Consider the following 19,788-nt stretch of genomic DNA (forward strand, 5'->3'; position numbering starts at 1 on the left):
GCAATCGCATCAAGTCTTGAGTGAACAATGCTCTGGCCAGTTTGCAACAAACTCGTGGGATTTGGGTACCCATGGATTGCCTCCTGCCAAGAGGTATGTTGTAACGATCAAGGTCCACTCCACGATACGTGGTGAGATAAACGGACCTGGTCACCGTGAATTTACTTGAGGATCTGCGGAGAACGTGGCTGAAGAACTTCGATGATCGTGGAGTTGCAATCAAAACAGGTATTCTAGACCTTGGTGCTTGGACGAGGGCAGTGGTGATGACGTCGCCTTGCATATTGCTATCACAGCTCTGCGCTCACTGTTACATAGCTACTGCTAATCCGCATATTAACACATCTGATCAAACTGGTTGTCTGTGCAAGCAAGCATGCCGCCGAAACAAACACAGAAGAAAGCCAATCCAAAGGTTTCAAACTCCTCTAACAAAATAATGAGCAATAACAACGCCGCCAATGGCCAGGCCATCCCGCAACATGAGATCAAACAAAACTCTGGTGTCTCTGCCACCATGGCATTGCAAGCGACACAAAAGGCATGGGAACTGCGACAAGCAGCCATGGCCGCTGGTGACGCTGATGCACGCGAAGCAACACTCGCAAAGGCCATTGACAAGGAAATCGAAGCCGAGTCCTTTGGCAAAGCTGCAAAGTACACACAAACTGGTGCTTTCCAAGGCCTCGCCGCCGGCGCAGGTCTAGGAGTCCAACCCGGTGTCACGATCGGAAAAGTCACAGGAGCCATTGTCGGCGGCACCGTCTCGACAGTCACTGGTCTGCTCGGCGCTGGCGTCGGCTCTGTCTACGGTGCCATGCACGGCAAGATATGGGACTTGGGAGAAATGGCAAGTCATGGTGTGCAAGGCGTGGTTGGTGATTTCCTCCCAGACTGGAAGTCGACGCCGGCGCAAAAGAAGGCTTTGGATAAGATGGTCATGCAGACAAAGGAGACGCAAGCACCCAGCAAAGAAGAGTTGGAGCAGATGAAGAACGATATGCCCGATCGAGCTCCATCGTCTTGGTCGCAGTCAGCAAAGGACATGACTAGCTACTTGCCTGGCATGCCTTCGATGCCGTCGATGCCCAACATGCCATCAATGGGCCAAGCAGGTGCTGCTGTCGGTCTAGGCGGCCTGGGAGCATCCCTTGGCATGGGAGGTGGAGGAGACAACAAGCAGCAAGCTCCCCAACAAGCAAAGAAACGCAGTCAATCCCAGCCAAAGCAAAGCGAACAAGCACAGAAACAGCAAAAGACTTCGAACACACAACAACAGCAGCCCTCGAAACCAGCGCAACCCAAGCAACCCTCCAAGCCAAAAGAGGCACCCAAGCCAAAAGAGGCACCCAAACCTGCCTCATCCACACCCTCGCAACCGACACAAGCACAAAACTCGACCACCAGAACCACAAGATCAGCAACACAGAAGCAAACGCCATCCAGCACCAATACCAAATCAGCAGCAGCGGCGAAACCGCAACCCGCCGCTAGCAAACCTGCTGCTCCCCAAACTACAAACGCACCCGAGAAGAAGAAGCCAAGGAAATTGAATGCTGGAGCAAAGAGCAACGGTGCACCGTCAAAGCCAGCAGCGGCTCCGGCAGCACCTGCGAAGAAAGCACCAAGAAAATTGGAGACGAGGAAGCCCACTGCTACTGCTGCTTAGGTAATGTTATTGTAGAAGAGGGATAGAGTGTGAATGACTGTCGCTGTTTTCTGTTTGGAAATGTATATAATGATTGTTTTTATGATACTCCTTAGTGCGCATCGTGTTTCATTTGCCTTGAGGGCTTTTGAAATGTATATTGCAATGATTCGTGTGATGCTGCGATTTCGACTTTCGACTATGTCAAAATGTGAGATGGTGACAGGGTCTTACCTCCAACGACTAGGTCTGATAATAAACCGTGGATACGGCGACGAGCACTTGACCACACACCTCTGTACTGTAGAAGTACTATCTCCTGGCTTGCTTCTTCCCTGTGTGCGAGTCTGGAAGTGGCTAAGTACTTGTCACGGCCATGATATGTGAAATTCGATTTTGAGATCTCGAGTTTCTGGAGCTCAACCAGGAACCGTGGGTTTGCACACAGCACTTCAAGATTCAAACTTGACTCTTCGATCTTGCATGGTGATGATCTGACCATGTTCTTGCAACTTTGATCTATCATCAATTCTTCGAGTTGAAATGGTGCGAATGAATTGTGTTTTTGGCTAGAGGGTGACATTTCTTGATCGTGGTAATTACGCGCTTCCCACAATTGCGACCTGCCCCCACCCGCCTACGAATGTCGAAGAACAGGCTAGCAGAACAACATGCAAAACTTTACATCTCTGTAGTCTCTCTATCAAAATAGCACCAATTCTCAAGTGTTTTCTACTCAAGTTCTCTACCTAGTTTCGTACGCGCGTTCTATGACAATCTTCTTTTCCCCAGCGTCCACGTCAAAAAGCACGTCCAACGGTCGGATATCAGAATCCCAGAATATGTCAGCCACACCATTTCAGCCAAACCATGTAATCGGTAAGCCTGAGAGATATAGAAGCTCGGCCCTTCTCTTTGAAATGCATGTATAGACAAAAAAAAAAGTCGATGCTGAGACGCGTGGAAGGAATGGAAGAATGCTGGAAGCAAACGTGATTATGGTAGCAACGCTGACGCGAGTGAGACTGAGTGGAACTTGATTGAAACAGTCGGACCTTCTCATCTGTATAAATGGAAGTTGGGAAGCATGCTTGGAAGGGAAAGAGCAAAGCATGGTAACGGTTCAACAAGCGACATTATCACCAGTGCGATTGGTTGATCGGTATAGTCGGATCTTCTCTCCATCGCATGGAGAAGCTTTTGTTCTGTCGCATGGATAGTTTATCATACAGCTGGGCTGGAAAGCCAGAAAAGTATACGGTGAGGTGGGTGCGTTTGTGCGGGTTGGTGATTGGCACAGTCGGACCTTCTATTCCTCGCAGTGGAGAAATTATTGTGCAGCTGAGCTGAAACCTCAAGATGTGTGTTTGGATGCATGAGACTGTATGCACTATTGATTAGTGTGATCGGGTCTTTCTTGCATGGTGATTGTGCAACTGGACTGGAAGTCAAAATCCAAGTCTTGAGGTCAGTGGAGTATATTGAGAGAGGTTGTTGCCTGAGACTCAATCAATCTCCATGTGTAGCCGGCCATGCGCTGACAAACACCAACACAAGACTATCGAAGGGGAACCAGAAGTTCTCCTCAGCCACAGTACGCATCAGACTTCCTGTGTGTAGCTCAGAGCCAAGGATGTTTTCGTTGTGCCAGCAGTTTCACGTCTGGGTGGTAGAACGCTTCGAGAAGGCGCAGAAGAAGAGTCAAGAGGAAAGTGTAGATAGCGACCGAAAGCCATGTCAACGGCCACTGAACGGCTATCTCTGACCACACTCGCGCAGTTGCACTCCGAGAAGGCGGCCATTGAAAGGTCTCCAGAAGTTTTCCAGAAGTGTATCTGAAGAACAAAATGTCCGATGTCATGAGACATACCAAGAAATCAGTAAAGGCGGAACATGTTTGCCGTGGCGGCAGTTCTGAGACGAATGTCGGCGCATAAGGTGCATGACGTCGGCCCTTCTATATCACGGATCTGAGTCAGGATGAGGGCGGAAAGGCAAAGGGCATGTCTTCAGGACGGAGAACAACTGCCATGTGCACGAGGAGAAGGCGATGTGATGGCAAAGGCATACGAATCCCATATGTAAGTGGCGGCGGCAATTCCAACGGTAGAACTGGCAACGGCCATGACGAAAGGAACCCCTTTTGTGACATCTGCACGTTTCCTGGGAACTGGAAAGCGTTGTAGCAGACTTGGGAGTCTATAAGAAAAAGCAATCCATATGGAGGACAAATTGTAATACAGCGAGAGTTGTAGAATTGTGTAAGTGGCGGCGTGGAAAGTTGTCGGTGGCACTCAACGGCTATAACAGCTCGGATTACGGATGTAATGGAACGCGAAAAACTGCGCAATAGAATCAGTACGAATGATGCAACCTAGCGTTGTGTAGCCAAGAAGTCGGTCGTCAGCCTGTGGTGAATATTTTTCGAATATTTGTCAAAGTCGTTAGGAGATGGGACTCTGGAAGAGTCTGATGTGTTGCCGGATGTAACCCACAGAGATCAAGTGTGATCGGTGTTCAAAGAGAAACGCATTTCTCGCTTATTATCTAAATAGCCGAGGGGCAGAAGTGGTTGAGATCAGCAAGTTACAGACAGAGTCGGAAAAGTGATCGACAGTGAGAGACATTTTCCAGAAATCTGAAAGAATGCGATTGACCACCAATCTTTCTGTTTCGGCACTTCGAACGTAGAAGCATTCTGTTTCTCGCGATTCCATCGTGATCTTCAGATTGGAGTCAACATACGTGCGTAGATAGTCTGCCCTTATCGATTTGCTCGATCAAGCATAAACATAGGGTTGGCCTTAAGATAACACAGAACGCGAAAGGAAACGGTTATATCGATAACATCTTTCTGCCAAAATTTTGTTGGAAACGCCGAACAAGCGGAGAACCCACAGTGCTGTCCTTTCCTCATAACCTTAAAAGGCACGTACAACGCTGTGACCAGCGAACTTCTTGTAGATAGACGTTTTGTTGACATGTGAAAATGTTGGAGGAGCGAATACGGATGAGCGACTTCTCTCATTGGCCTATGGTCACTATGCAGTGAAACATGTATAGCCTTACAGCCCTTTCACGTGTTTGGAAGGATGGAAGGCTTTCGATGATCCTTTCGCCAAAACACGTGCAGTGCTGAACTGTGCTTGAGACAATGCATGGACAACCAACAATCAAGTGTTGATCGGACAAACGAAAGCGAGATCCCGTCTATACAATCGAAACCACGAATAAGTTGAGTTTTGAGGAACAATCGGTGATGAAGTGGAGACTTTGATCTTCTGCCGCCGGGAATTCCGACAAAAGAAGGTTCGTTGTGTTGTGCATACATCTGACAGCTTGTCGATGATGCGACATTACCAAACTCCGAACGCGTAACAATTCACTTTAGGTCCATCCACCTATTCCTCGCTTATGTCGTAGACTACCTCGGTAGCACGCAAGACGAGTGGACAGCCATGCCTCAAAACAAGATACGGTGAGCGAGAGGGGCGGCACAACACACGGAAATAGATGCCGACCGCCTGATAGAGTTCAAGCTGACAGGACTGACATTCGGCCGAGTACGAGTTCTTAGAATACTGGGTTCTAAGAGGACTAACTAGTGAGAGGCAAGCACACGAGGAGTGGAAAGAGCAAGCACGTGAACGTAGTGTGAAAGATTTGGTTCGTGAAATGTGTCTAATATCGACAAGAAAGGTATTCGTAGTTATCATCATCATCATCTTGATCGTGAGCCCATAGGCCAGAAAGCAATCCCAAGATCCCAATGCCCTAAACTCCGTACAGCGCTATACAAAAAGCAACATGCAAGTGGAACAAACAAGATATTCACATGACTCCGCACCACTTCTCCTTCTCTGACCAAAGGTCGTCGGAGGTACGTCTGAGATCTTCTTGGATCTCATACCTGGCGTCGCCCTTGGAGGCATCCCATTCCTCAAGCGACTCTCTGAAGTGCTCGACTAGACGTTGTTGGTCGCATTGTCTGGCAGTGATGACTTCGCTGGGACCGGTGAAGGCCTTGGTGAAGGCGACGATGTCATAGAGACTGAGACCCTTGCCAAACTGGAGCACAGTGTTGACGGCGTCGAGTTCAGCATCGTGAATCTGTTGAGCGTGGCTCATCAAAAGCTTGAGGCTCTCGGGGACGGCAGGGTGAGAAAGAGAGATAGGAGTGACATTGCCATATGAGCCGTTGACGCAGAAAGGGCAGTCAGAGCCGTGGGCAAGCTTTCCATCAAGCATGCGGAAGTCTGCTGAGAGTTCCGAATCGTCATCCCAGGTGGAAGGCTGAAGAGTGAAGCTGATGTCGCGGATGAGAGGCTGCGAAGGAGGAAGAGTGCAGAGCCATGACTCGGAAGCAGGCGAGAAGGAAGTGGTGTACTTGGTAAGACAGCAGGGTTCAGGGCAGGTAGCATCCATGCCAGGAACAGAGCTGAAGAGAGTGATGAATGAGTTGCTGCCAAGGAAGACGGGTAGTGCTTCTTGACGGGTCTGGCGACACACGCGAGTGACAGCCGGAGGAGCAGCCAGTGTGTCGATGTAGAGAGGTTCGGCTTCAGTCACTGCATATCCGTAGATCATGAGACGGATCTCGGCAGGAAGATCAAGGAAGCGGAAGGATCCAGAAGACGAGCCAGATGGCTTTGAAGGAATGGCAGGGGTAGCAAGACGAGATTGTTGGTGAGTCTTTGTGAGCTGTGCTTGAATCAAAGCAGAGTGGTGGTAGGGAGATGCGGGGACAGAAGGAACAGCCTGAGGGATGACCTTGGTCTGAGCCTTGTCCTTGGTCAGGCGGGCAGCCACAGGCTTTTGGTGACGTGCCCAAGTCTTGATGGACTTTTGCGAAGACATGGTAGAGCGTCGTGTCTTGGAACGAGTGGTTCTGGGGGAAAGAGAGCCAGCCATGTTTCTGGATTGAATGAGTGTTGTGTGGATTGGTGGTTGGAAAGAAAGAATTGGAGGACAAGGCGGCTTCAAGTAAAAGGCAGCAGCGTGGAAAAAAAGATGCCGTTTGGCCAAAGTCGAGCGGTCGTCAACAGTGTAAACAGTGACGAGCGGGGCTGGGAAGTGGGGTTCAAGACAAGAATATGCAAGCAGAGCGTTTGCGTGACTGTTGGTGCCGTGCTGTGTAAGTTTTTGGACGAGGATGGGCTGTCGTGTTCGTGTGTTGGTATGTATAAGAGAGTCTCTATTCCTGGATGGATCGGCGCAGGAGGATCGTATATGAGTATGAGCTGTTGGAGGAATTCGAACAGGACGCAGGCGCTCGTTAATATAACATGTCAAACCTGTACGGGGCGCTGAAGTGACACAAGCTGCTTCACATTACGGCCTGCAGGCGTACGGCAGGCCGTTCAGAATGTCTTTGGTTGAGGTTTCACTCAACCCGGCCCCGCTGACTGGGATAGCAACGGTCGCGTGAAGGAATTGCAAGGGCAAGGCAGAGAGGGAAACAACGTTCGGCGGGCTGGTCGCATCGCTATCACGACGGTTGTCGCACAGCTGGACAACAACGGCTTTTTGGCAACGTCCAGCTTGCTGGGCCACTCTGCGTCAGCTCAGTTGCGTGCCGTGCGACACTGGCAAATTCGCGAGACGCTGGAAGCCGCAAATCCTGCAACGGCTTTGCAACGTCGCTTCGATCATCTCTCAGCACCGCGACCTCGCTTTCTGCTACCCACGCGCCGTTTTGCACTGTCCTTGCTGCTTGCTGCCTGACGTACGCGATCGCCAACGTCACTGATAACCTAAGACAAGACACAATCGATTGCGATAGGTAGCCACGATACCGCGGCCTGCGGGACGTTGGTGATTGCCATCATGGACGAGGGAGAAGGTTGAAGCTGTATGCAGCAAGAGGACAAGAAATGGAAAGCGCAACAGCACTCTGTCCCTCCGCAATATTGGCATTCCGTACCGGACTTGTGGCTTCTAGCTTCAAGCCCACCTTTCATCATCAGCTTGACCCTGCTCATGCCATGCCAACAGCCAGACGCCCTCGGACTCTCTCATAGTACTTCTAGGAAGCCCAGCTCTACTCATACCGGCCCAGCCGACCGAGCCACCACGAGTCATACTCTGGTAGCCGTACAAAGCATGCTCACAGCAATAATGTCGCGACCGCTGATGTACCTATACCTGTCCATGAGTATAGCAGGGATATCCTTGTGTATTCAAGCGGGCCCCAGAATCCTTCCCAATCATTATTCCATGTTCTCCAGCTCGGCCGGAGGAATATCTCATAAGCTTTTGGTAATCTCAAACAAGGACTGCACAATTCCGAAGCGCTGCCCTATGCGCCCGCAAAGCACAGTCCACGACAATCCATAGAGCTAATTCCTGACGCCCACGACAGTCTACAAGGTTGATAATCTTACTGCAGTACTAAACTACGATTCATGAGGAAGTTTCCATGCCGCCTTCCTACTTGAGCCGGTGATCTCTATTTCCACCGAGCCGTCTGACCAATGAGCAAGCACGGAGCTCATTTCCTCAGAAACGATGCGCAAAAGCCTACAGTATCAAAATCTCCCGAGACTACGCTGTGTTCCTGCAGTAAGTGTCTCATCTACTTCAACTGTCTTGTCTGCTCTCTCTCCACTCCTCCAAGTCCTTCGAATCATAGTCCCGAGACACGTCGACATTCTCCGTTAGGGAGCGGAACTCGCGATCGACACCGCCGTTCAAATGTCTTACTCAGAAGCCACTTTCTTCGTTGTCCCAAAGAAGCCATCCGCAAGCACCTGACAGCGTGTCGAGCCCTTTCCAGAGGACCTGACGTCTTGTTCGTTACAAGTGTTGCCGAACTTCGTATCCCAAACTGGCGTCATCCAAGCATTCGGTCTTTCCCTAAGGACGGCAACCCCGGCAAACCATGGACTTGGGTTCGTCGAATGCCTTCTGGAGGCGAAACCTGCGCCGGTAACCTTCAAACATGTTCGAGATTTTGCGTCACGCTCGTCGAATGCGGTATACACTTCTCCTGTCCGCACTTTATTGGACATGAACCAAAAGAGCAAACATCATGTTCCTGTGATTGACATTTCGCATGATTCAAGCACGCTTGCACAACATGCTTTGGCATTGTCTTGCTGTCAACTTCACTGGATCGACATATCGGAGCTGCCTTGTATGGCGATTGCACGGTGGATCAAGATCGAGCGAACTGGCTCCAGTAGTCTGGTAGTTGAGATGCCTCGGGCTGATCCACTTCTTCCCATGTCTGCGATGTCTTCAAAGTGAGTGGAGAGACTTCAACGAAGCAATAGCTCTCCATGAATGCTACCATTGTCGGCCAGAGTTTCGAACAATGCCTCTTGTCACTGATGTGTACCACTACAGAGCAATTCGCTAGTCGAACCCCAACACTACGAGTATGTTCAGCCCCTCGGGACAGACTTCTATGAACCAGAGGAGCCGAGCCCCACATGCTTGTCGGTCTCGTTCTCCATCAGCTCTGATTCATGTGTTGATGGTTGAATTCTTCGACTCTTGAGCTGGGCGTACCTCAACAAAGGGTAAAAGATCTACCTCTATGCTAGGGCAAGCAAGCAAGCAAGCCACCAGATAGTAGGTACTCTGGATTCTGGTGCCGCAAGACGTTAAGGATGCCGACGCTCGCTTCGTTCGCCAGCGGTTCGGACCAGCTGTTTTGCGCATCGCGCTTCTTTGCTAACAATGCTCTTGACCTCAGGACAGTTGCTTGATGCCACCGGAAGTTCTCCGTATCGCGCTCTGCAGAATCTCCAGCCATCTTGCAGATCACTGCATGCCCCCGCCATGATCTGTAAGTATAATACAAACTTTGACCAATTTTGTTTTCACCAACACCCGCATCGTGCATCGTTATATCTGCGGATTGTTGCACCGTGTTCCTTCCCAAGCCTGCGATTTTTCTTACTTTCTGTACTGCTGCCAGCGTCGCTGGGTTAAACGTTTCACGTGCACAGCCCCAGCCATCTCGAGTTGCGCGCGTCGTCGTCCAACGGTTTTTTCTTGTGGCCTCGGAGTCCGACTTTCGCGTCCGGCTCTTTCGTGACCCCATTTTAGTCCATGTTGTTCAACCGGAGTCTTCACACTGCTTCTTACAAAGTCTATTCTTGCTATACCGCCCCACCACTTTGCTTCAAAAGATGGTCCACTTGCAAGAAGACGTTGGAGAAAAGCTCTCGTAACTCGTTCCTCAGCCGTTGGCACGGAGCACGCAGCATACAGCTGTTGTCTTGCTTACTATCTCGCCGGCTGTGATTGTCGGCCCTACCGCCAGACATCGGTAGCTTGTTCCGACAGATCGATAACACTCAGCTTCTAAGCATTCGAAACAGCTCTGGCGTGTCCGTAGATTCTTCTACGGTTTCCGAGGCTGCTTGGCGTTCTAACACAGAAGATGCTACAAACGCCCTGGTCCTCGGCGCGGTTGTTCTTTCTGCTTTGCTCCCATATCTTCAGTACTCATTGAAAACATCTATTCCGTGCTCGGACTGGTTTTCTGAATCATTTCGTGATGAGCAGCACCATGAAACATGCCTCGGTTGTTTGATGTAAGGCACAGAATTGCTTACTCGAAGTTCATATCCGTTCGCAGATCCCTCCGCGGCTGCAAGTTGCTTACGCGCGGACCATGTTGGCTAGAATCTTTGCTATCGTCCAGTGCTGTCGGTATATCGCCTGAGCAGGAAGATCCATTCTGAACGCGTCCACGCCGCTCGCAACAGCACCCACCCGCGTCAGCAAGACTTGTGACCAGACCGTTGCACAAAACCACGGGCTCACCAACCGCCTTGTGAAGAGACCCGTTGACTTTTGTGAACACTCCTTGGTGGCTGCCACCTTTCAGCTAACGCTCGAAAATTCTATACACGAGCGTCTCAAAAGACAGAGACCCTGTGGAAAATCCTGCGGCTCTACATTTGCAAAGGTAGAGGGGCTCTGCGGCGTCGTACCATCACCGGCTGAGGTCTTTTCCCAATCCGGTATCCATCTCGCGAGGTGCGGTCGTCTGCTTAGGCGTTCTGCGCGAGTGCGCCTCATTCGGCTGTACCGAAGTTCTTTATCTGTGAGTCAATCTGCGCCCTCGCTCGTCGGCTTCGCCGTGGGTGCCGTGTCTTCGCACTTCGCGAACGGTTTGCTGCTTTTGGCTTTTCTTTTCAAGGGGTCCACTGCGGCTCTCAGCTCCGATTATTCTCTGGTTTACTGGTCTAGGTTGTTGCAACCTCCAGCTCAAGTGCTCGCTGTCGGCTACTGCTGCTGTCAGTATCTTGGTATGCAGTAGAGACGACCAAGTGCCGTCGGTCGGTCAAGTGCGGTCATCGCGTGGCGCGTAAATCTGCTCTTTGCAGCCACCAAAGCGGACCTTTCTCCTCTCCAGGTCTGGATTTCGCATGCTTTCCTCCTTCCCTCGGAACTCTCGACATACTTCTGTCACCTACCAGATTACTTCCTCGCCTCGACTCTTCCAGTGACAAAAGTCTCCATGACACAAAGGCAAACAACACAACTTGGTAGATTGACACCGTGCAACCAAAAACTGATGTCGAGCTGCGACCCTGGCCATGCCCAGGCCTAGAGTGATCTACCACCATCTAGAGCTTTGACATGGCTTGCCGGGCCTTGCGCCATCTTTTCGGGCATTTTCTCCGCAAAATATGGCTACACTTGCAGTTTTTTTCCTTTGAACATGCCACCTCTGCCCTCCTCGAGAACCCCGCAATGAACTATCGATATGCTGCATGAGCGTCTGCACCCTGCGTGTCGCGCGGCGGTGTATCTCCTTTTTCTTTACAAGCGGACCCACGATTGTGGCACGCACGGTGAGATGCCACTACTTCACGGGTTTCAGTGCATTTGCAAAAGGTGAGTTGTAAACGAGCTGCGAAGGATGCAAGCCTCTTGCTTAGCGGAAAACTGCCGGGAAAAAAAGCTCGTCTTCTTTCCACCTGCATAGCACGGTATGCAAGTCTTTGCGCAGGCACTGAGCTTGCAAGCAACGACCTCCTGTTCCTTGTGGATCCCTGTCTCTGCAGAGCTGTGAACAGCAGGGCAAGAGACATGTCGCAGCCGGGCCCGTCGTGCTTTTGCTGCAAGCTGTGCTGACTCCTGCATGGATATTGACATCTGTTTCGAGTCAATGCACACACGTTTGTTGACTTAATGTTTGGGGGTATACCCATACTGTTGAGTCTACTGTCGCAGTTCTCGCTATCCCCATGTCGCAGGTGCGAACGGCTCTGTCGCGAGTAAACGTTGTGGGTTATACGCGAGTATTCGCTTAGACCGAGTGTCGCTGAGGGGTCAGTCGGTCGCGTAGACGGCCTGCTCTCCGTAACCCTGAGGCTAATCCGATGGACTGTCCTCTTCCGATGACGGCTCGCAAACGTCTTCACTGTATGTGCCGCAGTGGCTTAACGATTGTTCACGAGTACACTCTTCGTGCCTCAGCGGCTCATCAGCTCTTCCCAAGCACATGTACGTACCGTAAATGGCTCAATGAGCTGTTCGGCAGCATTTGTACGTGCCGCAAAACCCAACCACTTGTTGAGGAACCCCATCACCATTTTCTCTCTCTCGACCGCAAACCCGCTTTTCCCTCACTCTACACAAAAAACGAGAGCAGTCAACTCTTGACTATCGATATAGGTGCATGCAAGGAGAAAAGGAAAGCCATCGAGACCCTGCATACGTGCTCTATTTATCTGACACAGACTCGAACAGATAGCGCTAATGCAATATGCAATAGGATGTCATGCATTGCATATACAACACAACACAGACCATCACCCGCGTCGTTCGTGGACTGAATCGTGGTGTTCGTGTAAGCTAGTACTGATTTTTTGTTAGTCTGTCGGATTCGCTATGTAACCGAGAAGTGAGGCATAGAATTGCACGAGGGCAGCTCTCAAAATATGGTGATATGTTGAATTGTTACGCGAGTCATGCTTTTTTTTTATTAACGATAGAAGAGAAGTCATGGGATTCAAACACCAAATCACACAGACTCTTCTCGCTCACCTCGAGAGCACTTCCCCAGAAACACAACCAGACGGCCATCTAGTGTGAACTGTGCGAGTTTATAATCATCTTCCCAATTGTAACTCCTTAGCAAAGGCAGTTTTTTTCCTCTATCCAAACTTTTCTGCTCTCTTTATATCTGCTAGCTTTGCTGTGCTCCTCCCTAGCTACTATCCCTATATTTGATATTAAATTTATGCATCTTAGTAGATTACCCCTCCCTTTTCGTATACGTAGATCTCCTAATAGTAAGTGCTTACGAGATTTCCGTACCATGTCCTATCTTCCGCTAATCATCTATAAACCTTGTTAATGAACTACGGTACTCGAGAAACCGATTATTGCGCCATATTTGGCCGCTCTAGTCATCATCGCCGTCGTCGTCACTTACACGCCCCCGCTGTTGCGAGTATAACAATCTACTTATACCCGATGAATGCTTCCATCTTCATAATTTTTTTTATTTCCGATACTACCGGATAATCTTTCCCCTTCCTACTCAAAACCCTTTGCGATGAGTTTAATTTTCTCTTTACACTATAGCATTAAACTTGAACTCCACGTTTTACCTTCGTCAACAGGTTGATCGTCCCTTCAATCTCCTTTGTGACACCCGCTATATACCGCTGCATCCCGCATGCAGCAAACGCTCTCAGAGATCTGCAGTCAAAAGTCATAACGTGTCAGGAGATCTACACCTCGAAAGTCTGATACCAATAAACTCGAACGCCTCAAAGATCCGTGTAAGAGGTATACAAGCTCGAAAGGACGTTTTGACTTCCTAGACCCCTCATCTTTGTCGTGAACCCTCCATCGGCCACCAAGCACTTCAGGAGGAGGGGAAAAGGAGCTTTAGACTGATGATTTCACTCACACAGGAGTAGCAAAGGAGTGTACGGTGAACAGCGCTTACAATGACGGATGCAAGTAGAAGTAACATGATCATAGAAGTAAAAAGTGGCTTTGGTACAAGAAAGAATAACCACCAGGGGAAAAACAACGCCTTCACAACCATTGAGCATCCCACCCGATACCACAGCGAAAAGCCATGCGAAATCAAAAGAAAAACCACCCATCCATCATGCCAAAGCTCAAAAAAGAATGAAAGAGAACATCGTTTCATAACGTCAGTGTTGCAGCTCGCGATGCTATCTGTCGAGCATCTTCTGTCGCTTCTCGCGTTCCCTCATCCTGTGCTGTTTCTAACCTTGAGCTTTGGTGATGGACTCGTGCAGCTTGTCCAAGAACTCCTTTGCCTTGTCACCGTCCTTGAACATGCACATGAAAGACTCGACCTTCTTGCCTTCGGCAGGGACGCTGACTTGCACCATCTTGGGAGCCTTGATCATGTACAGAGCAGTGTTGAGCAGGGCGTTGAAGTTTAGACCGACCTTGCCAGATGGATCGGCACGCATGAGAATACGGGGCTTGGTTGTTTCCTTGGAAGCAAGGATGCGGATAGGACCGACGCCTTGGCTGACCCATGATGCAGGCTTGTTGTCGTCACCCTTGACAAGTTTCGTCACCTTACAACGTGCTTCGTGGATCAGATCGTACTTGGCGATATCGTCGGCGGTGAGGGAGGTCAAATCCTTCTGTGCGTCGTTGGGTGTGTCGCTGGGTTCCGACTCAGCGGCACTGCCTTCAGCGTCGGTGGTAGTGGCGCCAGGAGTCGTGGCGCGAGAGGTAGCAGCCGATGCGAACACCGATGATCCGGAAGGAGGTGCAAGTCCTGAAGAAGGAGCACCGCCAAACGAGAAGCCGGTCGTAGGGGCCGAGGGCTTTGCAGCGTCGAAGATACTACCAGATGCAGCAGGCTTAGCACCAACCATTCCACTGAAGGGAGATGACTTTTCAGCCGTTTGAGAAGCACCGCCGAAGTTGAATTTGGGTGCAGGAGCCTTGGCAGGTGAACCATCAGGAGTAGTGGTACCGGCGGTAGCTGTGCTGGCACCGAACTTGATAGGATCACTACCCTTCCAGGTGTTGTCAGCAGCACCGGAACTACCGAATGAGCTGAACTTGAAGGAAGCGCTAGGAGCATCAGATGTCTTCTCCTTCTCGGCGTCAAAGGAAACACGTTCGAAGAGACTCTTGCCAGCAGAAGGCTTAGCAGGAGTTGCCTTGGTCAGAGCAGCATGGACATCCTCATCTTCATCAGTGTCGCCGTCGTTATCGTCATCATCAGGCTTGCTGCCGGCAAGATTGCCAAAAATATTGGACGATGCAGAGGTGCTTGTGGAAGATGCAGGTGTGCCACTGAATGAGAAAACAGCCGAGGCAGAGCTTGCGGGCTTCTTGGAGGTGTCGACACTGAACTTCAGAGCTTGACTGGCGGCCAAGAGTTCGGCCTTCTTCTGGGCCTGCTTCTCAGCATCCTTTCTCTCCCACTCTTCCTCGTCTTCATCAGAGTCCATGTCCTCTTCCTTGCGCTTCTCACGTTCCTTTGCTTCTTGCTCAGCAGCCTTAGCACCGAATGAGCCAAGGAAGCTGGGAGCAGCAGTAGAAGCGCCACCGCCGAACTTGGGTACTTGGAAGCCAGATGCAGGTGCAGACGAAGGGGCAGAGCTACCACCGAACTTGGGGATCTGGAAAGGAGATGCAGCAGATGTTCCGGTGTTAGAGGATGGCAATGCTTGAGCTCCAGCAGGAGGGGCGAAGCCGATCTTGGGAGCGGTGGGCCCGGGAGTAGCAGAAACATTGCGAGCAATGGCACCGAAGGGGTTCGACTTGGCTTGGGGAGCAGTAGCGGGAGGAGCTGGAGTCTTGTTTGCAGAGGCGGAGAAGACGTTTGTGGGTTGAGGTGTCTGGGGCTTGTCTGGGCTGCTCAGGATGTTGTCGAATAATGAAGCAGTTTGCGAGAGGGGCTTGCCGCTGGGTGAGCCGGAAGTGGTGGTAGACATGTTGAACGTAGGCTTGCTGGGGGTAGAGACAGTGGAGCCCTGCTTAGCACGCTTGCTGTGTTCGTCATCCTTTGTGACTTCCTCATCAGCAGGACGCTTCTCACCGCGGGTGTTGGAAGGAGCCAAAGGAGCAGTGAGCAGCTTGGGCGCACTTGAAGACTGGATGGCTCCTGCGGAAGGCGCAACACTGTTCTCGGAACGAATGCCAGCGATTTGTTCAAGGTAGAAATGCACAATGGCACTCCAGTCCCGGGAAGTATCGGCTGATGCGAGGTAGGCAAGTAGAGACTCGTTGACCTGCTTGATCATAACAGACTCGGCCTCGGATGGCGGGAGTTGAGGAGAAGCCGGAGGAGTGGCAACGCCTGGAGTGACAGGTGCCGAGAGAGCGTTGCTTGTACGAACTTCGGATCTGCCAGAAGGGGCAGGAGCTTGTGCGCTGACGGAGGAACCGAAGGCGAAGGATGGTGACGCGGCGGGTGCTTGAGGAGCTGCCGAGACAGAGCTGCCGAAGCCCTTGAAAGCAGATTCGGCGGGCTTTTGCTGAGCGGGGGCGCTGTTGAACATGGAATTGCCGAGACCAGCATTTTGAGGCTTGGGCGATACTGGAGCGGCAGCGGGCTTGAATGCAGACGGTGTAGGTGCGCCAGATGAGGATTGCGAAGGGGCTGCGTTGATCTGGGGATATGAGACTTCGCCAGCAGGCTCAGGAACGGCGGGAGCACCAAATGCGAATGATGGAGAGGGGAGCTTCTTCTCGGCAGGCTTGGGAGACGGAGGTGCAGCGGGAGTTGCGGTTGTGCCAAAGTTGAAGGCAGGAGTTGGAGGCTTGGGGGCTGCGTCGTCTTTCTTCTCGGCAGCGGAACCGAAGTTAAATGCAGGAGCCGGAGAGGCTGGAGCAGCATTTGGAGTGCCAAAGTTGAACGATGATGAAGGTGCGGGTGCAGGAGAAGCGGCGGGACCTCCGAAGTTGAAGGCAGATACAGGTTTTGCTGGTGTGTCGTCCTTTTTCGCGGTCGAAGCACCGAAGCCACTGAAGGCCGAGGTGGTGGGTGCATCGTCCTTCTTGGCGGGCTCAGTAGCGGTGCTACCGAACTTGAAGCCAGATGTGGGTGCAGATGATGCGGAGGCAGGGGTGGCACCTAAGCTCTTGAAGGGTGATGATTGAGTCTCGGGCTGGCTAGATGAGGAAGCGGGCGTGGTGGATGCGCCGAAGCTGAACGACGGTGAGGGAGCGGATGCGGGTGCGGGTGTGGTGGATGAGAAGGAGAAGGAGGCTTTGGGTGCTTCGGGCTGTGTCTGGTAGGGTGTAATGTTAGCAAAAGGCTGGGCCGAAGGGAGTTGAGGTTGCATGTTCAAGCAGTGGTGGTGGTGGGATACATCAACCATGTCATGTTGAGTGACTTGGTCGACGTCGGGGTGGTTTACGAAGGGGGCTTGGGCACCTTCAACACTGTTGAATGGTTGATATGGCCGTGCGTATGCGAAAGCATTGGGATTGAAGGATTCTGCTGCAGGGGGTGTGAAGCTGAGCTGTTGCTGGCCAGTCTGCGACTGGTGCGACGAGCCAAAATACTGGTACGAATGGATCTGGTCCATGCCGTGCTTCTCTCTGTCCAAGCGGGATTGCAGAGCAGCAATTCCCGTCTGCCAGGCAGCAGGCATGTTGGCATCTGCCGCTGCCTGAGCAAGCTTTGCCTCGTCGAGAAAGCCATCGGTCATGAAGTGCTCTTCAGTGAAAGCAGGGAGGTGTGTGTAGGTGTGGGGCATATGAGAAGCAAACAAAGGAACGTCATGAGAGTCTGCAGATCCATGGGATCCGGTGTAGCGAGGCATGTTGAAAGAAGTGATTGTTGTCAGACTCACGGTTTCTGGTTTGGCGCGGACAAAGTCGAGCATCTTTCTCTGCACGGCGGCTGGAAGTGCGGAGAGGTCAAGGCCACCAAGGTCGGCATCCTGTACAGAGGGTCAGCGCACAAGAAGCGTGTTTGGCAAGATGACATGGACACACCTTGTACTTGGGCTCGCTGTGACGCACAATGTTAGCGAGAGCGTCAAGCTTGCCCTCCTGGCTCAGACGAGGACCGGCCGACTCGATCTCGTGGATCTCAGCAGCAGTGATGTTCTGCTCGGTGCTGCCAAACGAGGGGCCCGACATGGCTGAGAAGGGATTGAAGGCAGGTGCAGGCGATGCCGGGGCGGAAGGGCCTGGCGAGGCAGGTGTTGAGCCGAAGGTGAAGGAAGGTGCCTTGTTGGCGTCACCGTTCTGTGCAGGCCTGGCAGGTGATGCGCCGAAGCTGAATGATGTGCCGGTAGGGGTTGATGCACCAAAGTTGAAGCTCGAAGACTGAGGTGGTGCAAAGGCAGGAGCGTTGGCAGGTTGTGACTGGCCAAAAGAGAAGGAAGCGGCGGGGGTTGCACTGCCGTTTGCAGGAGCGTTTGGTGGGAAGCTCTGTGAGGTCGACATGGAGCCGAAGGGGTTGCTCGGTGCTTGCGCAGTCGTCTGGCCAAAGTTGAAGCTGGCAGCAGCTGGTGGTGCAGGAGCGCTCTGTGCGAAAGGGTTGCTGTCGCCGCCGCCGCCAAATGGATTGCCAAAGCCAGGAGCTGGGCTGGTCTTGGAGGGTGAGGATGACCGAGACGAGCCGGGGCGTCCCTTGAGAGGTTTGATGCTGGACAAACAAAGAGTGAGCGGGCTGTTGGTGATTGTGTCACCTGTTGCATATGCACTTCACTTACCTTCGCTTTGCCAACTGAGCAGCTGTCGCCTTGCGCGGTGGGTCCATTGCTGTGTCGCGGGGATCTTCCATTCCACCATATCTCTCCGCGCCGCCTTGCCCATCCGCTACTCGTTTCGACATGGCCAACTCTTGTCTATGGCGCTCGTGTCCTGTCTTGTGTGTTGGACTCGGTCCAGTGAAAGTGTCGCAGCCTGAGCTGTAATCGCGTGTTGCAGGTCGCGTCCGTTGGTTCTAGATGGGCATGTGTCGAGTTGTGTGTCTCCGTACACTGCTAAATGGAAAAGTGCAGAGTCGAGGTATGGCGATGATGCGCTTGGATCTTGGTCTGGCTTGTTTTGAACTTTTGTTGCTCGTTTCCTTGTCCGACCCTTGCCGGCATCCGATCCGCCAATCACCGTCTTTCAGCATGGTTCCTTCCCCACACCTCCGACCATTTCTACCTTCTGCCTCCTGTATCCACGACAATCTAGAGCTTTGTTTCTATCTCCTGCTCGAATAATGATATGACTTGTCCAAATCCACAGACACACCAAGAGACAGTGTAATGTCCATGGAAACACTGTATACTTCCAAATTTTCTTTGAATGCATCTCTCCTCTGAGCAACTTTGTGCCTTTCCAGCGATTTGAACACTTGTAGCAGGAACGTGAAAGCAGCATAGAGGTCTACAGTAAACGGACAGCGAGTACCTGAATCTCTGCATCTTTATTTCCCAGCATGATTGTCACCAACCTACATAAAAACACACAACGATATCATTAGATGGAACAACATCCATTGCGGACTCGAATATTGGAAACCAGGTTCATATCGATTTCCTTTTCTGTATAATTGGACCCTGTTGCTCTTGGTCTTTTGGAGCTGCCTCGTTGCAGTTGATTCTTTGGCATCTCTTCTTCGCATCCTTTGGTGCCTCTTCTGAGATCAATCCTATCTTACATGCTGGCCCAAAAGCCACTCTCAATGTCCGCCGACAGGTCCGTCAGGTCCGTCAAGTCCGTCCATGTCCATGTACTGGAACAGCTCCTCGTTGACCTCTCTCTCGGCCTGCTCTCTCTTCTCTCTAGCCAGCTTCTCTAGGTAAGGGGTCGACTGGTTCTCGTCATCGAATGCCTAATTCATGTACTGGTCCCAGTCGTCGTCCGCAACACGCTTGGTGAACTCGTTTTCGAACATGTCCATGGCCTTGAGGTTGGAGTACTTGTCAAGGCCTTGCTCGACAAAGTCAACTCCGTACTGCACGTTGTCGATTTGCTCCTGAGTAGCGAAGTCTCCGGCAAGGTAGGGGGCAGGCTGAGTGTAGCTGGCGTCCTTGTTGGGACCCTTCTGACGGGTAGCGCGGGCGCGGAACATGGCCTTGAGGTCAGACTCCTGCAGAGGAGTAGGATTGGACTCGAAACCGTAGCGAGCCTTGTCACCGACGTCTTGATCGTTGAGCAGGTGGAGGTCGAGCTGGGCAACGCGGTCTTCGCCGAGGTACCAGGTT

The 19,788-nt window shown here is 51.7% G+C and overlaps 3 protein-coding genes across 3 annotated transcripts; 1 reads left to right on the top strand and 2 right to left on the bottom strand.

Moving 5' to 3' along the window:
- Positions 1–376: 376 nt before the first annotated feature.
- On the top strand, positions 377–1,669 carry M436DRAFT_58526 (uncharacterized protein; the record flags this gene model as incomplete). Its single annotated transcript, XM_013567141.1, has 2 exons — positions 377–1,211; positions 1,470–1,669. The coding sequence occupies 2 exons, from the start codon at positions 377–379 to the stop codon at positions 1,667–1,669; spliced, it is 1,035 nt and encodes a 344-aa protein (XP_013422595.1).
- Positions 1,670–5,479: 3,810 nt separating this feature from the next.
- Positions 5,480–6,559, bottom strand: M436DRAFT_58455 (uncharacterized protein; the record flags this gene model as incomplete). Its single annotated transcript, XM_013567129.1, has 1 exon — positions 5,480–6,559. The coding sequence occupies one exon, from the start codon at positions 6,557–6,559 to the stop codon at positions 5,480–5,482; it is 1,080 nt and encodes a 359-aa protein (XP_013422583.1).
- A 7,304-nt stretch (positions 6,560–13,863) lies between these two features.
- M436DRAFT_86435 (uncharacterized protein) lies at positions 13,864–18,347 on the bottom strand (the record flags this gene model as incomplete). The annotated part of the gene is made up of 3 exons (XM_013567175.1): positions 13,864–17,520; positions 17,576–18,233; positions 18,301–18,347. The coding sequence occupies 3 exons, from the start codon at positions 18,345–18,347 to the stop codon at positions 13,864–13,866; spliced, it is 4,362 nt and encodes a 1,453-aa protein (XP_013422629.1).
- Between the last annotated feature and the right edge of the window lie 1,441 nt (positions 18,348–19,788).

This window comes from Aureobasidium namibiae, assembly GCF_000721765.1.
Source record: "Aureobasidium namibiae CBS 147.97 unplaced genomic scaffold scaffold_29, whole genome shotgun sequence".
NCBI classification, from domain to species: Eukaryota; Fungi; Ascomycota; class Dothideomycetes; order Dothideales; family Saccotheciaceae; genus Aureobasidium; species Aureobasidium namibiae.